The sequence below is a fragment of the Microplitis demolitor genome, chromosome 7, assembly GCF_026212275.2.
Source record: "Microplitis demolitor isolate Queensland-Clemson2020A chromosome 7, iyMicDemo2.1a, whole genome shotgun sequence".
Taxonomy (NCBI): Eukaryota; Metazoa; Arthropoda; class Insecta; order Hymenoptera; family Braconidae; genus Microplitis; species Microplitis demolitor.
The window spans coordinates 20,705,720-20,725,845 of record NC_068551.1 but is presented as its reverse complement, the minus strand read 5'-3'; the positions used below and the strand labels follow the sequence as shown (position 1 = coordinate 20,725,845).

The 20,126-nt window shown below is 28.0% G+C and overlaps 2 protein-coding genes across 25 annotated transcripts in view; both read right to left on the bottom strand.

The window, feature by feature from the left end:
- Nucleotides 1-5: 5 nt before the first annotated feature.
- LOC103574028 (suppressor of cytokine signaling 4) lies at nucleotides 6-6,110 on the bottom strand. Its single transcript, XM_008553360.3, has 6 exons — nucleotides 6,019-6,110; nucleotides 4,841-5,661; nucleotides 4,038-4,351; nucleotides 3,731-3,970; nucleotides 3,331-3,597; nucleotides 6-2,609 (listed from the first exon to the last, which is right to left on the bottom strand). The coding sequence occupies exons 2-6, from the start codon at nucleotides 5,379-5,381 to the stop codon at nucleotides 2,319-2,321; spliced, it is 1,653 nt and encodes a 550-aa protein (XP_008551582.1). The 5' UTR covers nucleotides 5,382-5,661; nucleotides 6,019-6,110; the 3' UTR covers nucleotides 6-2,318.
- A 2,494-nt stretch (nucleotides 6,111-8,604) lies between these two features.
- LOC103574021 (MAP7 domain-containing protein 2) overlaps nucleotides 8,605-20,126 on the bottom strand; it is a 129,154-nt gene continuing 117,632 nt past the window's right edge. For 22 of the 24 annotated variants that reach the window (XM_008553349.3, XM_053740793.1, XM_053740798.1 and 19 more), the window contains 7 exons: nucleotides 19,573-20,073; nucleotides 17,617-17,799; nucleotides 16,303-17,281; nucleotides 16,093-16,219; nucleotides 15,330-15,667; nucleotides 11,690-11,949; nucleotides 8,605-11,060 (listed from right to left, as the gene is read on the bottom strand). In XM_008553349.3, coding sequence (XP_008551571.1) covers nucleotides 11,047-11,060; nucleotides 11,690-11,949; nucleotides 15,330-15,667; nucleotides 16,093-16,219; nucleotides 16,303-17,281; nucleotides 17,617-17,799; nucleotides 19,573-20,073 — 2,402 coding nt within the window. In that variant the 3' untranslated portion in view covers nucleotides 8,605-11,046. The remainder of the gene's footprint in view (nucleotides 11,061-11,689; nucleotides 11,950-15,329; nucleotides 15,668-16,092; nucleotides 16,220-16,302; nucleotides 17,282-17,616; nucleotides 17,800-19,572; nucleotides 20,074-20,126) is intronic. The other 2 variants (XM_008553352.3, XM_008553353.3) reach the window with 1 other exon arrangement.

Sequence of the window (20,126 nt, the reverse complement as noted above, 5' to 3'; positions counted from 1 at the left end):
AGGAATATAATAATCAATTTTTATTTATCAATTATACTAATTATTTAAATTCATTTAATTATAAATTTCAAGTAACTGTTTATTTTTTTTTTAATTGTTGATTACATTTCAAAGTTTAAAATATTTTTATATATTCAATTACTACTCAGCTATTTTTTCAATTCGTATTTTATGTTAAATTATGCATTGCATTGTATTATAATAAATATATAATTAATAATTGGTCCGAATGTTACATGAATAATATAATCAATAAATAATCAATTTAATTTATTTAGTATTTTTTTTTTATATTATGCATTTTATTACTTCAATGTATAATGATTAAATAATTAATAACCAAATTAAAGATCACATCCATGATTTAAATATAAATATATACATATATTACATTAACAGAAATGTAAAAAGTAATAAAACGTTTTTTTTTTGCATTTATTTTTATTTTTGCTACAATTCGGTCAATTATTTGACCTGCATCAGGAAATTAGAAAATGAGCACATGGCGGAACTAGTGCAGAATTATCCAATGCTTATTTATAATACTATATTGCGTCACTAATTCCAAAAGAATTTATATTTTCGTACGGCCTTTCCTTTAAGTCACTAAGTTCAAAACTAAAAGAGCGTATAATTTTTTTTTAATTGCTAATTATATTGTAGAATTATTCTAAAGCTAAAATAAAAAAAAAACTTTTGACAGCCGAGGGTGTATAATTTAAGCTATATGCCCTTTTGGCTTTCAAAATTTTTTTTTTAAATTTTTAGCTAAAAAATAAGAACAAAACGGTTGGCAAAAAAAATTATACACCCTTTTGACTTAAGAGTTCCCTAAAGGACGTAAAAAAAATGTCTTTTTGAAATTAGAACGCGATATTTACTATAATTAGTACTACGCAATTAAAATTAAACTATAATGCACTTTACAACTCATTAAAAATTAACCAAATATAAAATCCATTAATCATATAAATTTTTTGAAGATAATTCTGCACTAGCTCATGTGCTCATTTTCCAGGTGCGTGATGTAGGTCAAATAATTGACCAAAAGAATAAACATTTTATTACTGTCCACATTCCTGTTAATATCATATATATATAATTAATAACGATAAACCAATTACAGTGATTACTTTTTGTTCATATTTATCAACAATTAAACTAATCAATAAATCAATTAGTTTATTAATTTATAGTCTTTCACAAACAAAAAATAAATTATTAGAGTCAGCTGCTCATTACTCATTACATTAGGCTATTAAATTTATTATTAATAAAAATAAAAATCTCTTATAATTTTATTTCCCATATTTTGTATGCATACCATCATTTCCCTTCGTAATTACAATTATTCTAATAATTATTTATCATTTATATTTATATATTTATAATTTTAAACGACGGTAATACAACTTGTTTTTTCCTAATTACATTTTTTTTAATAGAGTACATTTTATAATTAAAATTTTATCAACATTTTTTTTATCAACGCATTTACTCCTTTAAATTTACAAAAAAAAGAAGAAATAGAAAATTGTTAAAATAAAAAAAAAGTCAACTTTACATATCCAACAACGATGAACACCAACACGGACAATTTATCTTACTTACGTGATTTTATTTATATATTTATATATATATTTTTTTATAATTATTATTACAATTAATAATAAGAAATAGGCACGATAGGAGTAAATTACTGATCACGTTTATCATAACTGGGAAGATTTTATCATTTCCTTTCATTCATTTTTTTTTTAAACTCAAGTAAATAATTAATTAATTTATCAATAATTAATAAATTTTTTCAAGTAAAGAAAATCAAAGTGATTGAAATATAAAACGATTATTAAGTAAAAGTTAAATAAAATAAAATGGATGATTAAATTTATATAAAATAATAATAATAGTTACGTAAAATATTGCAGTTACTTTATAAAGTATCATATTATTTATAAATACTGTTCGACACTTTATAAATTTTTTTATTTTTTTCTAACAATTATTAAAATATAATTACAATTTATTATATATAATAAATTATCTTTTATTTTCGTTAGGTTTTGCTTCAACGCAAAACAATAATTCACTATGCAAAATAATATTTTGATTGTAAAACCGAGTTTTTAAAAATAATAATAATAATCCTTATTTTTAAAAATAATAACTATAGTACTTTTTAGCTAGTAACGTATAATTTTAAATATTAATTTTATCAACAGTTTCCCTTGAGATAAATCATCGCAACGTAACACATTAGTATTCATAATAGTAATAATTAACCAATCAATTAATTAATTATAGAAGCGAAAACAAATTTAAATCATTGGTAAATATGATATGGATCTTCCGTACAACATAATATCGTTTTCGCTATCCAATCTTCTTACGCGTACTCTCTGTTTATAATGGTACTCTTTAAGATAACTTTTTAGTGTCTTTGGCAGCTGTAGCTTATTTATGCCGTCGTATGTCGTTCGCGTTGTGATAACAGCACGGCAGAGATGTTGCAGCGGGAAAGCAAAATTACGGTGCAGTGGAATTGTCAGCATCGGCTCAAAAAACATACAACACGATGGATCTTTGTAGTGTTCGATTAACCCGCAAACCTAATTTTAATAAAAAAAAAAAAATATGTTTTTAATTAATTTAATTTTATTATGAAATAAAATTTGGGTGAAATTTTTTTTTTCATGTCAGCATCGAGTCTTAAAGTTTCAGTGTCTACAGCCAGTCGGAACTAGCGGATTTCAGTCCGATGCCGCGGAAGAATATTTTCACCATACTTGCACCGAATGTTTATAGGGAAGAAAGGCGTTCTCTTTCTGTTTATGAGAAAACAATAAGTATATTATATATCAAGGGAGGAAAGAAAAGCATTCTCTGCCAGTTTTGGGAATAACTACACGCAATACTACTATTTTTTGTTAGTTTTTATGTATTCTAGCAGGAAAAAGTCAAATAAATTTGTTTCGTCCCTTGGGAACAAACAAATAATTGCTCTGCCCGCTGACTGAAGGCTTCCGCAATTTAAACTCTGATTCTTGTCATTTTTCTATTAGTCATTTCAGAGCATTAATTTTATTAACGTAAATGACAGTTCTAACTGTGACTGAGTTTTATAAAAATTAGTGTCACCATTGATCTTAAATTAACTTGTTTCTGTCTGGCTGCTGACAATGAAACTTTGAGTTCCAATGCAGGTAATCATGAAAAACCTCGGGTGTAACTCAGGATGAAACACGATTTCAGACTGCGGGTGATGTCAACCAACATCATCCTTAATAATAATCATAATACTGTTGATTTTTAAATTTCGTTTATAATTACCGTTTCGGAAGCATAAACACCAGGATCATGTGAATCAAAACTAAATTTATGATTCCATTGTTCAATTCTTGCGTGTAGTGACTTTCCATATTTACGAAAACTCACTGAGAATAAAAATTCCTCTTGTGCTGAATCTCTTAATAAAAATGTGCCTTCTTGTTTACCGTCAAGAAGACGCTCCGCTTCATAACGATCCATTTTACCCCAGTAAAAAGTACAAGCTGTTATAGACTGTAAGTCTGGTACCAAACAGTGAACATAATCGACCTAGAAAGTAATATAATTATAATTAATTAATATCTTCCGGTTTAGTTTAAAACAAATATTAAATTAAATTTTTAATTATTTAATTACGTAGTGCCAATTAATATCTATATAAAGTAATTAATAATTATGATACCTGTGTGTGAGCTGGTCTTTCGATGTTTGAAACGAGAGTAATGTCCATTTGTGACAATGCGGTGACAGCAGCAGCTTGGATGCCAACATGAGATTGGAATAGTGCTGTTAGGTCTTCAACGGTTATGCCGTTCGGATGAACTTGAATTGCGGAAGAATAATTAGGCCTATAACCAGGTGGAGGTTCTACACCTTCCTCCATTTCTCGAGCTCGCTGTTGTCGTGCTCGTTCATCACAATCCTATAAATAAATTATTAAACAAATAAATAAATAAAGTAAAATCTCTACATCGGTTCGTTTATCTTACCTCCATAGGATATTCTGCAGGATTAAATCGTGACAAATCAATTACGGGACTAGGAGGCAGTGGTCCTAGAACAGGACTTTGTGGTATTGAATGATTATTAAATACAACTCCAGCTCCCATTGGATGTTCTTCAGTACTTCTGTACCCAGTACAGACACACTCGGCGCTATTGTTTGGTTGGTCGGGCATATCTGTATTTTTGGAGCCTTTACTTTTCGCGCAATTGAATTTTAAAACCCAATTGCTACGTTTTTTTTTAGAAGACAAAGTAGTATGATTGCAGATTTGGTTTTGGTCTTTGTTACGTTGCTTGCCTGTTAAAAAAAAATTTACAGATCTATTAAAAATAAATTACGTAATAAAATTAGAAAAAAAAACTTGTTCATAATTTAGGTCTGAATTTCATGACGAAACTCAAACTTTTCATCTAGTAAATCCGTATCAATTCTAAAATTAATTTATAAAGTCTTTGAATTGGACTTGAGATGACTTTGATAGAAACTTGACTGAATTATTACTGCATCAAACCTTTTGTCAAAGATCGATTCAGAAATTACCAATAAATTTATTCTATCAATACTTGACTTACGTAAATCAGTATCGATTGTAAAATTAATTCAGTGACTGAACTTCGGATGACGGATAAAAATTTAATTGTCATAATTTTGTTTGTATTAAAGTTGTCGAGACAAATTGATGAAAATCATATTTGTGTCACGATCTGAGTTTCGATGAAATTTACATCTAAATTCATAATGAAAAAAAAATTTTTTTTCCACTATTAATAGTTAAAAATAACTTACATTTGCGTTTTACAAAAGACAAAGTTTTCGAAGTCCGTCTGAGAGATGGATCTGCAGAGCTATCTTCAGAACTGCTACTACCCGAGCTACTGCAGCAGGGCTCTTGCTGTTGCTTGAACTCTGTTTCCGTGGCACCAACAAAATTACCATTATTATTACAAGCTTTATTAGTATTATCTTGTATTGTGTTTGTAGTCGTAGTTGTTGTTGTTGTCGAATCTAACGGCTGACTATAAATAGACTCAAAACGTGAATTATGATTTTCTAAATTTAATTCCTCGTTGTTTATATTTCGATTTTGTTCTTTATTTTCATCAGCTAATGAATTGTCTAATTGATTTCCATTATTTTCATTGTCTCCTGTATTTTCGATGTCTTCATTATTCGGCATCACGTATGCTGACGAATGCTGATTATCATCCGTACCAGCTTCCGAGATTTGCTGATGATCTTGCTCGAGCTGCTTGTGTTGCTGATGATGATGCGATTGCTTACTGTCCATTTTAAAAAATTCTCGGAAGCTAGCAAACCGCTGTCCCATAATTACGCGATCCCACGAGCATTTTACTGCTCCAATATTTTAAATGTCAAAGCAATGCCGCGAAACCGTAATAAATATTTTATATTATTTATAAATTAACTTTCGTTAATTACTTTATTAAACTTTACGTTCGTTATTTACTTAATAAATTAATTAATCGAATTTAAATGCAAACTTAAAAGTATTTTAAATAAATTGAAACAGCTGCAGATTTTATGATTTAAAAATTAAATTCCAGCAACATTTGATACTGACGATGACTTGACCAATACTTCTTAATCTGTAAATGGACAATAAAAAGAGAAATAATAATAATAAAAAAAAACACACATTAGTAATAAAATAAAACGGGAACGAATGAGAAACTACTTTATCATCCGGAATGACTCATGCATCCTAACATACTGACTATTGTGATAGAAAAAAAAGCACATTCTGCTATTGCTTATTATTATTTTATTACACTCAAGAGTGCAATGAAATAAAAGTAAAAATAAATGCATTATTATAAATTAAGTAACAAATAAAGAAAAATAACGTAATTGAAACAATGAAATTTGCAAATAGTGAAAGTTTAAGATATTACGTGTGCGATATAAAAGTAAATGAAGTCATCGAGACGTATAAAAAAAATTACCTTATAATTTATTTATATTTTTTTGTTTTGTCAGGCGTCCGATGATGATATTATGCAAAGTAAGGCCAATAAATATAATTAATTAAATAAACAAAGCAAATGTGTCTTTAATAATGACAATATTGTTGTTGACGATGATGAGGATGGTGATGTTTACGTTATAAATAATCAAGTCCTTGATCGCCTGATAGCAGCCTCGCTTGAATCTGCCTGGCCGTACATGTTCTGACAGGTCTTAATTCTGAACACACTATCTGTTAAATATATTTACAAATACAAATACTTGTTCTGTACTATAGCAATAGCTATCACTAATACAACTAATGCTATCGCTATTACTTATTCTTCCTCTTTCTCTCCTTCGTCTTCGTATTTTATCCTTTTTTTTTTTTTTTAGATCACACACGAAGAAAACTTTCATTATCGCGTCATTGCATGGGCGAAATTTATCATCACATCAATGGCCAGTCCACCAACAGAGAGGATTGTACACAAATTTCGATAATAACCAACACAAATTTAAATTATTTTTAAACTTGGAATTTTGCTGAACTGATGAGTCGATGATTCCATTTATTCCATAGCTCTTTTTTTTTTTTTATAACTTATTTATATTTATTTTTATTGTCGCTGATGAATTTAAACTCTGTATAAATTTAGTGTGTGTGTGTGTGGGTTGAGTGGATGAAAATTAAAAGTTTTTTAGTGAGTGGATGTTGCTGATGGGAAGATTTTAGTGCTGAGATATCATAAGATGTTTGAAGATGCTATCAAAACACTTACTACTGCGTCACTCGCCATTTTCACAAGACTACGAGCAGCGAGAGACTTTTGTGTTAATCAATGACGTGATCTCACTGATACTCACAGCCACAACCAGCCAGCTATTCACTAAAAATTCCTCTGATTGGAGAAGAAAAAGTGAATGGATTCAACACTCCGTTGGTATTGTAAATAATAATAGATTATGAAAATCTTGGAAAATATTTTCAAGTCGCTTGTGGTAACATTTTTTTAAACAAAAGATGGCGGTACTTGACACTTCAGCTCTTGCGCTTTTTTTTTATTTCAACACCAACTGAAGATATTTTTTTTTATGTATCCTTGGAGTCTGAGTTATTTTTTATGATGGCGCTTGATGCTCATTTTTATAATTGAATTTTGTGATGAATTTTTAAATTTAGCGCTATTTTAATTGTGCGCAAAATTACAGTTACTATGGGTGAATTCGGACATACTCTATCTCTATCTCTCGTCTGTGGCAACGTTTGGCTAGAGCTAGAGCTAGAACATTTCTGAATGCAACCATAAACAAATTTTAATGAAATTATTAAATTTCAATTTTGAATTTCGCGCCAAGTTGACGCCACTGCGCGTCACTGTATTCGACGTTCAAATTTTTGCTAAAGGGGGAGCGGTCGATGAATCGCAACGTTGATTGCTTTGGATCAACTGGCGGTCCAATAGCGGCAGTCAGTATCATCTCGACAACAGCAGCAGGATTCCAGATCCTTCTTTACGTTTAAATTGAAACACAGTATTGCAGTTAATTCGCGGAACTATCCATAAAATTTATTGCTAATAGTAATTGTTTAATTAAAATGTGTAGTGTTTGTAAAATTTAAATTGTGCAAAGTGTGTGGTGTCGTTAAGTGCTGAGTGTTTAGTGCTAGTGTAGCGTTGCAAATTGCTGATGCTGATGTCTTCCAAGTTCCTGAGCAAAATCATCTGGCATCGTCTGGTGGAAAATAGCAATTAAGTGACGTTTGTTTAGCTGCAATACACTTGGAGCAATTTAATTCAAATCTCCAAGTGTATTAGGACACCCTTCTGCACATTATTTCCCCACCAAGGTTTGTTCAAACACTCAAGGGTTTTTTTTTAATTTTTAAAATATTTTTCTATCATATTCTGCCGCCATTTTATTTTAACGTAAAAATTTTAATTTATCTCTAATTTTTAATAATTTATTTTTCAAATATTTAAATTTACCGCGCAAGTAATAGTAATATTTAATGAAGGTGCATTCGGAAATGCTTTAACTTATGTCAACGCTTGGTTAATTTATTTCCTGACTATGAAGGGTATGGTGTTAGTGATTACAATTATTTATGTATGTAAATTTATTTATAGATATCAATAGTTAAAAACACCAGTCTCAGTTCTACAAGAATTTTTATAAAAAATTCATAACTTTTTTCTGAATCAATAAATATTTGTCTCCGAGCTTAACAAATAAATAAAGCTCCCAATTTTATCAAAAAAATTAATTAATTTACAAACTTACCTTTGACATAAATTTTTGACGAAACTGAAACTAGACAAGATTAATAATTTTTAGATTTTTTTTAAAAATGATAAATTATAAAAAAAAATTATTTTCAAAAATTGCACCTATAGTTTTTAAAATTTTTTACATGTGCATATTTTTATTTTTATTTTTTTTTTTTTTTTTTGTAATTTAATTGTAAAAATCCGAAAATTATTAATTGTCTTCTGACTTCAGGGTCATAATTTTCTTCTTATTAAAAAATAAAGTAGACTTTTAATAGGAGATTTTTGTGACTAAAGAAAAATATATGAAACTAATATTAATAATTTATTAATTTTTACAATTTTAAGTTGCCAGACATAATTGATAGTGTCCTCTTTGTTAATTTATGCTCATTGTGTCTTAGCGGGAAGAATATAGTAGTCTTCCTATTACATGTTACCCTCAAAGTTAAGGTTCTATTAATTACGAAAAATCAACAGAAATAAATAAATTTTCTTCAATGTAATTTTTAAAGTACAACAAAATTTCGATAACATAAAAATATCTAGCGTTTTTACAAATATATTTTTAACCACTCGCATTTATATTTTGAATTAATAAATTTACAAAAACATAATAAGTAATATCTATAATTCAATTATTAAACATACATTTGAATTACATTACAAACATTATTATTATTTTATTATTTTTTGTTTCTTCTTTATTTTATAAAAAAGTTTACATTATGTTTCTTCCGTACAGTTAATAAATAAACAAATAAAAAATATATAGTAATCATTACAATGCGAGGTTGCTAAAAATTTAAATAGAAAATTCAAAATAAAAAATGATTTATGATTATTATTATTTAAATATAAATAATTATAAATATTTAATTACAAATGAAAATATCAGGCCAAATAAAAGTTTTATATATTTTTAATTATTTCTTTAATCACATGTAACATACACATGAACATAATTACATTATATTTACGCCATTATTTATTAAACATTTTAGTGTTAATTATTCATTAATTTAATTAATATTTATTTAATTATTTATTACATTACTAATAATAAATATCCGCTGATTATTTAATTTTTAATATTTTAAACGTGAGGTCAGAATAATTAGGCCATCAACTATTTTAAATTTTATTAAAAAAAGTACAAAGGACAAAAAAATTATTACTGATCATGCATTCAAAATAACTAGCAATTTATCAGTGCAAAAAAATCATGCCACTATTTTTTAACTCGCAATAATTTATTATTTAATTAATAATTTATAAAGAAAATAATAATAGTAAGATTAAGGAGTTATATATTGATATTATTTTGAAACCACCTGGACAGTGATATAAATGACCTTTTTGTTAATTAGAGGATGAAAATAAAAAGAAAAAAAAGTAATAAAATCACTTGACTAGTGAGCGCAGGCCCTAAATACGTACGGAAGAAATAATTATTATTTTTTAGTTAACAATTATATTTATTTTTAGTTTAAATAGACACAATAAAAGTTTCTATTAGATAAATATAGAATTTCACTTCCATGTTTTAATCTGAATAATTTTTTTTTTTTCAATTTTTATTTTTTTTTATCATTAATTTATTTTCATTATCTTCATTATTTATTATTAATATATCTGATATACTGAATGTCACGATTAATTGTGCAATTTTTGTGAATATTATTTTATCTATTGATTTAAATATATATAGAAAAGAAAAAATATTTTTTTTTTGACATTACAAAAAAGCTTTGACAAACTAATAATAATAATAATAATAAACATATAAGACATTAGACAATTACTAAACATCAAATTATAACATTTTTTTTTATACACTAAAATACATATTTTTTTTTTATTTACTCATGATTTTTTTAAAATATCTAAATATTTATTTTTTTAATAATTGTTATTATTTTATTATTTATTATAAATAGGCGTTATATTTTTTTAAATAAAAAATAATAGGAACGAAAAAATAATTTTCTAGAAAGTTAGTGTGTCATTATTAAGCATACTATAACAAGTTGTTCGACTATAAGGTAAAAAGACCTAATACCCGATCAGGGAATTAGTACCCGATCACTTCATATATTTGTATATATATATATTTAGTAACATTTAGTAAATATAGAAATATAAATACATTAGTGATCAGGTACTAGTTCCCTTCTCGGGTACTAGTACTTCCTTTATCAGGTATTAGTAGTTCCTTTATCGAGTACTAATTCCCTGAATGGGTACTGGGTCTTTTACTTTACTTGCCACTTATATAATAATTAATAATAATAATATTTTGTTTCAATTAACGTTAAATATTATTTTACATATCTTCATTAGCATGTTATTATATATTTAAAATCGTATGATCGTGTTTACAAGTTTATTGTTATTTTATTCCAGGAGGGCAACTGCTTGCAAGGCTTCATTCATATTATTATTATTATTATTATTATTAGTATTAGTAGTATTATTATTATTTTTGTCTTCGTCTGGACCCCATCGAACTGGCTAAAAATTCTATCATTTATTTACATCTTTCTACTTTAAATTCACGCTCTTTTTTTCCTATTTAAATTATTAATTACTCTGTCGTTCCGCTAGAGTCTTATCTTATCAATGTTTTATTCATTTTCTTCCGTTCGTTATTCCTTGTCTTCTTTCACCTTATCTGGTTATTGTGTACCTAGCGCTTGCTTAACAGCAAACTGGTAGTTTTACTTTTGTTTTTTAATCAATTTTGGTTTTATTTTATGATAGAAGATCTGTAACAAAAAAAAATCAAATATGAATATATATTGAAACAAATAACTAGGGAAGAAATGTCAAATCTTACAACTTAAAAGAAAATATATATTTTTTTTCTTTTAAATTTAAAATTTAATTACAACCTTAAAATCTTTAAATATTTGTCTAAAAATAATAAGTTAATTTTTTTTTAATTTGTTTAAATAATGAGTATCAATGTAGATAACAGTTGTCAAATTTAAAAAATTTTTTAATATATAAATAAATGGGTATTTAAATATTTAATTTAGTACGCGCATTTTTTTAAATTTCATTTTTTTAACTCAGTTATTTATTTATTTGAAATATGAGTGTCAATGTAGCAGACATGAGACATTTTTTGAATTTTAAATATGTAAATAATAAATTATAATAATTAAATTTTAAAAAATGCACGTACGGATTTTTCATTGATCTAGATACGCATTTTTAAATTTTTATTCTACTTACATTTTATTTATTCATTTCAAAATTTAAAAAATTCCTACTTGTCAGTTACATTCACGCTCATTTAAATAAAGAAATTTAAAAATAATAACTGAAGAAATGACAGTGCCGTGATTTTTTTCCAAGATTTGTAATAAAATTTTGAATTAAATTCTGTTACCTGGTAATTGATTGTTGTCCTGTGTCTTATTGGTGAAAGCATCTTGGAACGGATTGGTGTTGGCATTATTAGTATTGACAGGCACAAAAGGGTTGACGACCATAGGAGTAAATGGCATTGCCGTTGGATTTAAATTTGAGTTGAGGGTATCTTCATTTGAAATATTTGATGACAGATCAAATATTGTTCCGCTAGTGTTATTACTCAGGGTATCAAACTCTGAGAAATCTAACAGGTTGTTCGTCACGTTGTTCTGTTTGCTATAATAATAAAATAATCACCAAAAATCAACATACAACAAAAAACTAACAAAACAACACCAACTATATACAGCCGTTTTTAATACTTACTAATTATAAATTAATTTTTTTTTAAGCACTAATTTATTTATTTCTACATAAAATTAGTTTTTTTATTTAAAATTAACGCCATTCTCAAAAAATTTATAATGTAGGATTTTAGTTTTAATTTTACCTTTTTTCTTTTGATAAAACATTTAAAATTACTATGCCAAACATTAATTATTGGTAATAATAATGTGTACATGGCAAAAGTAGGCAGAAGTTGACAAAAATACGATAAAAAAAAATTTATGATATTTAAATCAAAGTACTGATTAATGACCACTTCAGTCCCAATTCTATTTTTATTTAGCACCGCAATTAATTTTTATTGTTTGTATTTATAATTAATTATTAAATAGGGAAGTAAATGTCATAAATTATAATTCAATTTTTACAATAATTTACACATCCCTATTATTAAATTTACAAGCTAAGTAATTAAGGATAAAAAAGATTTAATAATTGCAATTAAATTTTTAGAGGTGTGCGAATAGTTGAAATTTTTGAATGATTTGAAATTGTGATATTTTTTCCAGTAATTTAAATTTCCTTTAGAAGGAAATAAAACTTGGACACGAATCTACGAAAAAATTATTTTTAATTATTTTACAAATTAAACCCTCCGTTAAATAAAAATTGAATATTTAAAAGCTGATCATAATTTTCTTGATTCGAATCGAGTACTTTAAAAAGTTACAAATAATTAAAAAACTTTCTTATACCCAAGTAGTACAGAACAACATTAGATGTTCATAAAGATGCCTTTTAAAAAGACAAGACAATTTTATTTTTGTCTCAAAGCCAAGTCTTTTTATATAAGTCAGACATACAGTTGTTGGTCCTAAGAGTCATAGGAAATTTGTCTTCTTTTTGTCGTCACTTGTGTCAAGTTTTTTGAGTAGATTTTTTCGGTGACATAAATTTGTGTCCGTTTTGTCAACATTTTGGTCTCTTATCGATAGGTCAAAAAGCAGCCTCAAAATTGTCATCTTTTAGATGTCATAAAAACAAGTGTGTTACATAGGTACAGTCAGACCTCGTTATAAGACTATCATTCTGTCTTTTTTATAAACCAGACATCGCAATAGTTTGAGAGAGAAACTAATAGTTTTATAACGAGGTCCTACTGTAATTCTAATATTGAAGAATTATTTGAAAATTCAAATTATTTGATTCGAACACAATTCGCACACTCCTATAAATTTTTTTATTAAAAGAAGAAAAAAGTGTTTATTGGAACGTGGTCAGTAATTAGAATATTTATGAAAAAAAAAACAAATTAGAAGCAGTAAATTAAGAGACCCAGTACCTGAACAGGGAGCTAGTATCCGATCACTCATGTATTTGTATATATTTACTAATATACAAGTACATGAAGTGATCGAATACTAGTTCCTTGATTGGATACCAGGTCTTTTACCTTATGGTAAAAAAAAAAATAAATAATCATAATAATAATTATGATAACAGTAATTGATAGTAATAGTAATAATAATAGTAATTGCATGCAATTATGAGCAAAGCATTAAGGCATTTTGAAAGGCTCAAAGCATCGAGGAAAAAAGTATTAAACTCAGTAAAATTAATGAAATATTTACCTATATATATATATATATATATATTAAATATAATTATCTAATTGTATAAATTAAAAAATAATAAAACAGTAATAAGCAGTAAACAATTATTGATAAATATAAATTAACTTAACTGAGTTATTGTGAAATTATATACAATTTAGTTGTTGTAATGATTAACTTTGTTTATGCTATTCATCTCTCTTTACATTATTTACATTATTAATTATTTTTATTTGTCACATTCAACATTAAATCATTGTTAGCAATTTTTAAATTTACCTTTAAATAATTAAATTAATCGCTTGCAATTTACAAGTATCCATTGCTCTCAATGACAAATGCGATATTATTTAAACATTATTATTTTTTTTCAATACCGTTTAACTACACAATTTTTTTTAGACATTAAATTAATTCACTGACAGATATAAATTATAAAATATTTGTTAGTGTATTTGTAAACGTATTTATAATTATTGTTATTATTATCATTATTATTATCATTATAATTATAATTATTATTATTATAACAATAATAATAAGTAATAAATTTACAATGGCATTATTTCGCAAAATAATCACACACACACGAATTATTTAAATATTTTAAATAAAACATTCATGCTCGTCAACTTCTTCATAACGCTCTGACTACTTTTGCAATGTACTCTCTTTATATTTTATTATTGTTATTTTATATTTAATTAGTATCGAGCCAACACGTGTCATTTAGCAATAAATAATAGGCAGAAATATATTTATTAACAAAAGAAACGATAATTAAGGACATTCTACGACATTGTCGCCTATTTTTTTAAAAAATCCAATGACTGAACTGTCAAAACCGTATTAAAATTTTATTAATTAATTATGATCTAGAAATTAGCAGACAATTAAGACTTCAATTTTTTTTTCTTCTAATTTATTGTATGGAAAAAAGTAAAAATTTTTTCAATTAATTAATTAATTAATTAATTAAATTTTGATACGTTCATGACAGCTGTCATTAAAAATTTAAAAAAAACAAGGGGTACTGTCTGAGAATGGCCTACATATATGTATAATTTATATATATATATTTTTTTTTTTCAAGCATTTAAACAAATATTTCAGTAAATCTCGCCGCTTAATTATGATTAATCATAAATATATAATTATTAATTATAAATATACATAATTTCCAACTTACATTCAATTCAACAAATATAATAAATATGTAATGTATACAAACAACCGTGAATTTACCGGTATTTCAAGTGTGTAAAGCTCAATTTATAATTAAAAACTGTGCGTTATAATTAATAATTTTATCAGCAATTTAAATTTATTTATTAAAATCTTAGCATAAGAGCAGCTATCGGCAATTCTCAGTGCCATTTAATTTATTTATAATATTAGCAATTCAAAATAATATATAGTTTATTAGTATATTTTATCGCCAAGCTCAAGACTATTTTTGATTTTTTTTCTTGGTAGTGATTGGCTCGCATACAAATTTAACGCTAACGATTTTTTTCTTCATTCAAAACAACAAAAAAAATTCAAACAAATTAGAGATGTTAGTGATCAGTTTGTTTGATAAAAAAAAAAAAAGTAGCGCGCTCGACACTTTTTTTTTAAACAAATTATTTGTTATTAATTAAATTATTTATTTATATTTAAATGCACAACGACATTTCTTCTGTGCAATTTTTTTTGTCCTGATAAAATACTTACACAGTAGCATTGTCGAGTGTAATCTGAGTGTTGATGCCATTGCCATGATTATTCGTATGATGACCGTTTAATTCTTCAACATTTCCCTGATTGTTTTCTAAAAGCGTTGCTGTCTTATTGTTTGAATTATTAATGCCGTTGCTGTGTGTGCCATTGCGCACAATATTATCTGGTGTTGTCGGGCTATTGTTACCGGAACGTAGATCTTGCTGCTCGGAGGTGATAAATTGTTGAGTCGCCTCCGAGATAAGACTCGCAGTCATAACGTCATCAACTTTATTACCCGGTACTGGTTTGCTCTCCTCATTAGGGCTGTCGTCCTTTGATTTGTCTCCGTCCTTTGTTTGTTTATTAGATTTATATTACTATTAATACTTTTTTTTATTTAATAAAACAACAGACTCAACTTTTATTAACGATCTGAAGTCAATGATCTGATTTAATAGTAGCATTTTAATCTCATTAATTATAAGTATTATTTATTTTTATCTGCTTGTCGGTTGTTCAAGTAATAAACTACTGAGACAATTTATCGATTTTATTTATAAATATAAATATAATTATTTAACTATTTATTGATTTTGACAAGTAAATTTAAAAGCAGTATTTATGCTGCCGATCGTACACAGAAAAAAAATTTTTTCTTGGCTTTTTTTTTCTGTGTAAAATAAATATTTGTTTTTTATTTGATAGTGAATAAATATTGAGTCTTTTATTTCACTGAGATAATAATAAATAAACAAAAACGAAATCAAATGTGTACCTTAGTGGGTGTATTAGCTTGATTATTTCCTCCACGTGTTCGTTTCATAATGGCTTCGACTCGTTTACGTCTAGCGATTCGTTCTTCTTCTTCTTTTTTTAACCGTTCTACCATTTCAAGTCGTTGCCTATAAATAAATAAATAAATAAATAAATAAATAAAATAAACAAATTATATATATTTATTAAAATAATAATAGTAAGTAATTACTTCTCAGCTTCTTCACGTGCTTTGCGATCGGCCTCTTCTTTTTCCAGTTTCTGTCTGGCTTCTTCTTCACGTCTTTTGCGTTCCTCTTCTTCACGTCGCGTGGCATCTTCAATAGCCTGCTGTAGTCGCTGTTCCTCAGCAAGCCGAGCTTCGTTTGCCAAACGAATGGTCTCTTCCTCTAGACGTCGTTGCTCTTCTTCTTCAGCACGCAATCGTTCCTCTTCAAGACGTGCTTCTTCTTCCAGTCGTTGACGTTCAAGCTCAGCTTCACGTTCAGCCTGTTCACGTGCAAGTCTTCTGCGCTCAGCAAGTGCTGCTTTAGCTTCGTCTTCAGTAGTAATGCGAATCTTGGCGATCATCGATGCGGACATGTCAACAACTTCCTCATTTTCATCAGCTCCTGACTTGGCATGTGACGACTCGGGTGAATTTTTTTTATCACCAACTTCATCTCTCTTTTCTTCCTTGACAGAAACATTTGCCGCGATAGTCGGCTCGTCTTTGACTATTTTCTGAGCTGGATTTCCTGCTGCGATGTCTGACACAATTTGCTGAGCTTGTACTGTTTCATTTATTTTATTATTTGAATTATTTGTCATCGCACCGGCATCAAGACATTTCTCATTACCCTGATCTTTTTTCTCTTCTTCGTGTTCGTGCTCAAGAGATTTAATCACTGATATCTCGTGTTCAACAACTTGCTCTTCCTTAACGCTGTCATTAGTTTTTATTATCTCTTGTGTATCTTGACGTATCAGAGACGGTTGCTCAGCACCAGGACTCTGCAATGGCGTTGCCTTTGGAGTTATACGCGGTGATGCACGAGCACTCTTAATCAATCTATCACCAGGTTTCTTTATTATTTCTTTTTCGGTACTACTTGCACGTGGTGTTGATGATGACGACGGTTTCTTTGGAGTTGAATGGACCTTTGGCAGTGGTGGCTTTGAATCTTTAGACTTTAATTCACCTGATAAATCTGTAAATATTTATTTTTATTAATCAATTAACTTTTTTTTTTTTTTAAGTAAATAAATAAAAAAAAAATTTATCTATTGTATTTACATGTGCAATAGCTTTCAAGCAAATAATTAAAATTTTAAATAATAAATATAAAGGAGTTTAAACTAGAGATAAAAAAAAATAATTTGATAAATAGCAAAAGTAATGAATGAATTTAAAAATAAATTATTTTTTAACTCAATAATAAAAATAAATAAAATATAATTTTTTTTTAAAATGAAAAAAATAAAATGCCGATTTTTCGTGTTGATATTTATATGTATATTTTTGGTTTATAAAAGCCATGCTCACTGTGTCGCTCTGTGACAGTAACGCCAGTTCCGGCAATAGAAGCGGGTCGCGGACGTCGCGGGGTCGTTGATGTGCGAGGACGCAGATTGACATTACTACTAGCCACGCTGCTGTTGCTCTGTTGGCTCATGGAACTGTGAGGTCTTGATGGACTGCTTGGTGTCACTTCACCGCTCCGGATACCTATGCAACCCATTTTCCATTCCCGATCAACAACAAGTTTTTTTTTCTTTTTTATGTTTATTTTATTATTTATTATTTAGTCATCCTCACTGACAATCCACTAGAAATTATTTTTTTAGCAAAATTATCTAGCCTGGTTAATATCATTACTTTTTAGCAAAATTATTTAAAAAAAAAAATAATAAAATCCACCACCAATAGCGACTATAAAGAAAAATATTTTTTAAAAATCTGGCAGCTCGCCACGATAAAAATAAAAATTTCACGGTTTTATGAAAAGCAATTATTGAAATTATATTACTTGTAGAAGACTACAGGAAATAAAATTTAGTTGAAAAAATAAATAATAAAAAAAAATACAAAGAATTTTTTTTTTATACAGAAAAAAAAATTAATAATAAAATAATAATAGTATAGATCGATTGCACATCAAATACAAGTATATATAATTTCACTTTTTTGTTTTTGAAATTTATTATTAATAGTAAAATGTACAGCTTACCGGATGCAGTTGTATTTTTTTTATTACCGTGTCCTCCACCATCTTGTATCGTAGAAAAGCACGTCTTGATGTACCAAGAGTCAGCAGTAGTGCATAAGTTTTTGTTAATCAATTATTTGCATGCATGATTAGTGGGTAATTATTATTATTATTGTTATTGTTAATGTGACATTAGACTGTCAAATAAAATCGTTACTTTTTTGGATGCAACATAAAAAAAATTGGGCACCAAGTTGGGCTCTCCAACTCAATTACAAAACGTGCGCTCGCGGAAATAAGATTTCTCATTTAAATAACAAGGAAAAATTTTCTAACTGAAATTTCATAACTCGTTAATGGGTCGATAAAATGAAACGACTATAAGATATTTTTGTAGAGAATCTAATTCTCTATAAAAAAAGGTCTCTTATAATTTTTTGATAAATCCAGCCGTTTATAAGTTATTTTTTTATGATACTGAAGTTTGCCGACGTTTAATAATTTTTTGAACTTTTTCAAAACGATAAATTATAAAAAAAAAAATGCACTTGGACCCCCGAGGCCTCTAACCATCCTACGGATGCCTTAATTTTGATCAGGATTCCTGTCTAATAAATCCTACAGAAAATCTAGACTCAGGACTCGGTGCTGAGAAAAAAAAAATTTTACTTCACTCTCATGTGTTCGCGTTTTTCCAGAAAACTTGCCTGCTACCCCCGATGCCTTCAAGTATCCATCTGAGTTAAAAAACGGGAAGTTTTAGGGTTTTCCCGCAGGGTCAACCATTTTCCAGACGTAATTATCATATGAGACCGAAAAAAAAAAATTTTATTTGGCAGCCTAATGTGACAGTATTAAAAATACCTAAAATTGTTAGTTAAATAGTTTCAATAATTATCATCCCATTAATCATTTTAATTGATAAACAAATAACTTTTGTTAATGTGATATGATACATGCATAAGTACTTGCGTTCCCAACTCCTCGACGTAATTTTAATTAAAATTTTTTATGATATGATAATTAGTTTTTATATACAATCGTAATTATTTGATAAATTAATTAGTAGCTTTTGGGTGATTAAATATATTAATTGATTGACCTATTTACAGGATAGCTTTGATAATTGTTATGATTATTTAAGTTGCTAATTAACGATTAATTAAATAAATGATATTTATATTTATTCAGCAGAGCTAGCAATTTGATAGCTTATTTATAGAGCAGTGGGAATAATTAAATAATTAATGAATGCAATGGGAAGAGTTGAGGACACGAAATACTAATCATACCTTGTTGCTGTTGCTGAGCGTATTGCTCACGTGCCTTTCTGCGCAGTTTCTCAGCCCTAGTCGGCCTTGGTGTCGGTACTGCACCGGGTAACGTGCCCATGCTACGCGAGTTATCAGACCGTTTAAGACTTATAGCAGCTTTATTAATGGACCCGGGCGCAGCCAAATGCGACATGCTGCGACTCATGCTGGAAGCGCCCAGGGTTTGAACGCTCTGACGTTCTGGATGATGGTGATGATTGTGATGCTGATTGTTCTGTTGTTCATTTAAAGTGCCAAGCTCACCAACGCGCGGTTTCCTCGGCTGCGCAAGCTGATCCAGCCTGGACATCGAGTAAGTCCTACCTGGTGAACGTGTGAAGGCCTTGGCGCTTGAGCTGCGACCCGACATCGGCGGTGTGTCCCTTGGGGATGGTATCGTCGGCATCAAATCTGTTCGACGGCGATTTACGCGTAGATAAACTGCACTCGGTGTTCCTGCTGGACCGTCATTCTCCTCACCTGCAATATTTTATGCTTAAGAAAGCTACCACTAAGCAAATTTATTCGTCATC

Coding starts and splice junctions, on each gene's coding strand:
- LOC103574028 (XM_008553360.3), bottom strand. CDS start 5,381: ATGGGACAGCGGTTTGCTAGCTTCCGAGAATTTTTTAAAATGGACAGT. Junction 4,352..4,840: donor GTCTTTTGTAAAACGCAAAT/GTAAGTTATTTT, acceptor TTTTTTTAACAG/GCAAGCAACGTAACAAAGAC. Junction 3,971..4,037: donor CTGCAGAATATCCTATGGAG/GTAAGATAAACG, acceptor ATTTATTTATAG/GATTGTGATGAACGAGCACG.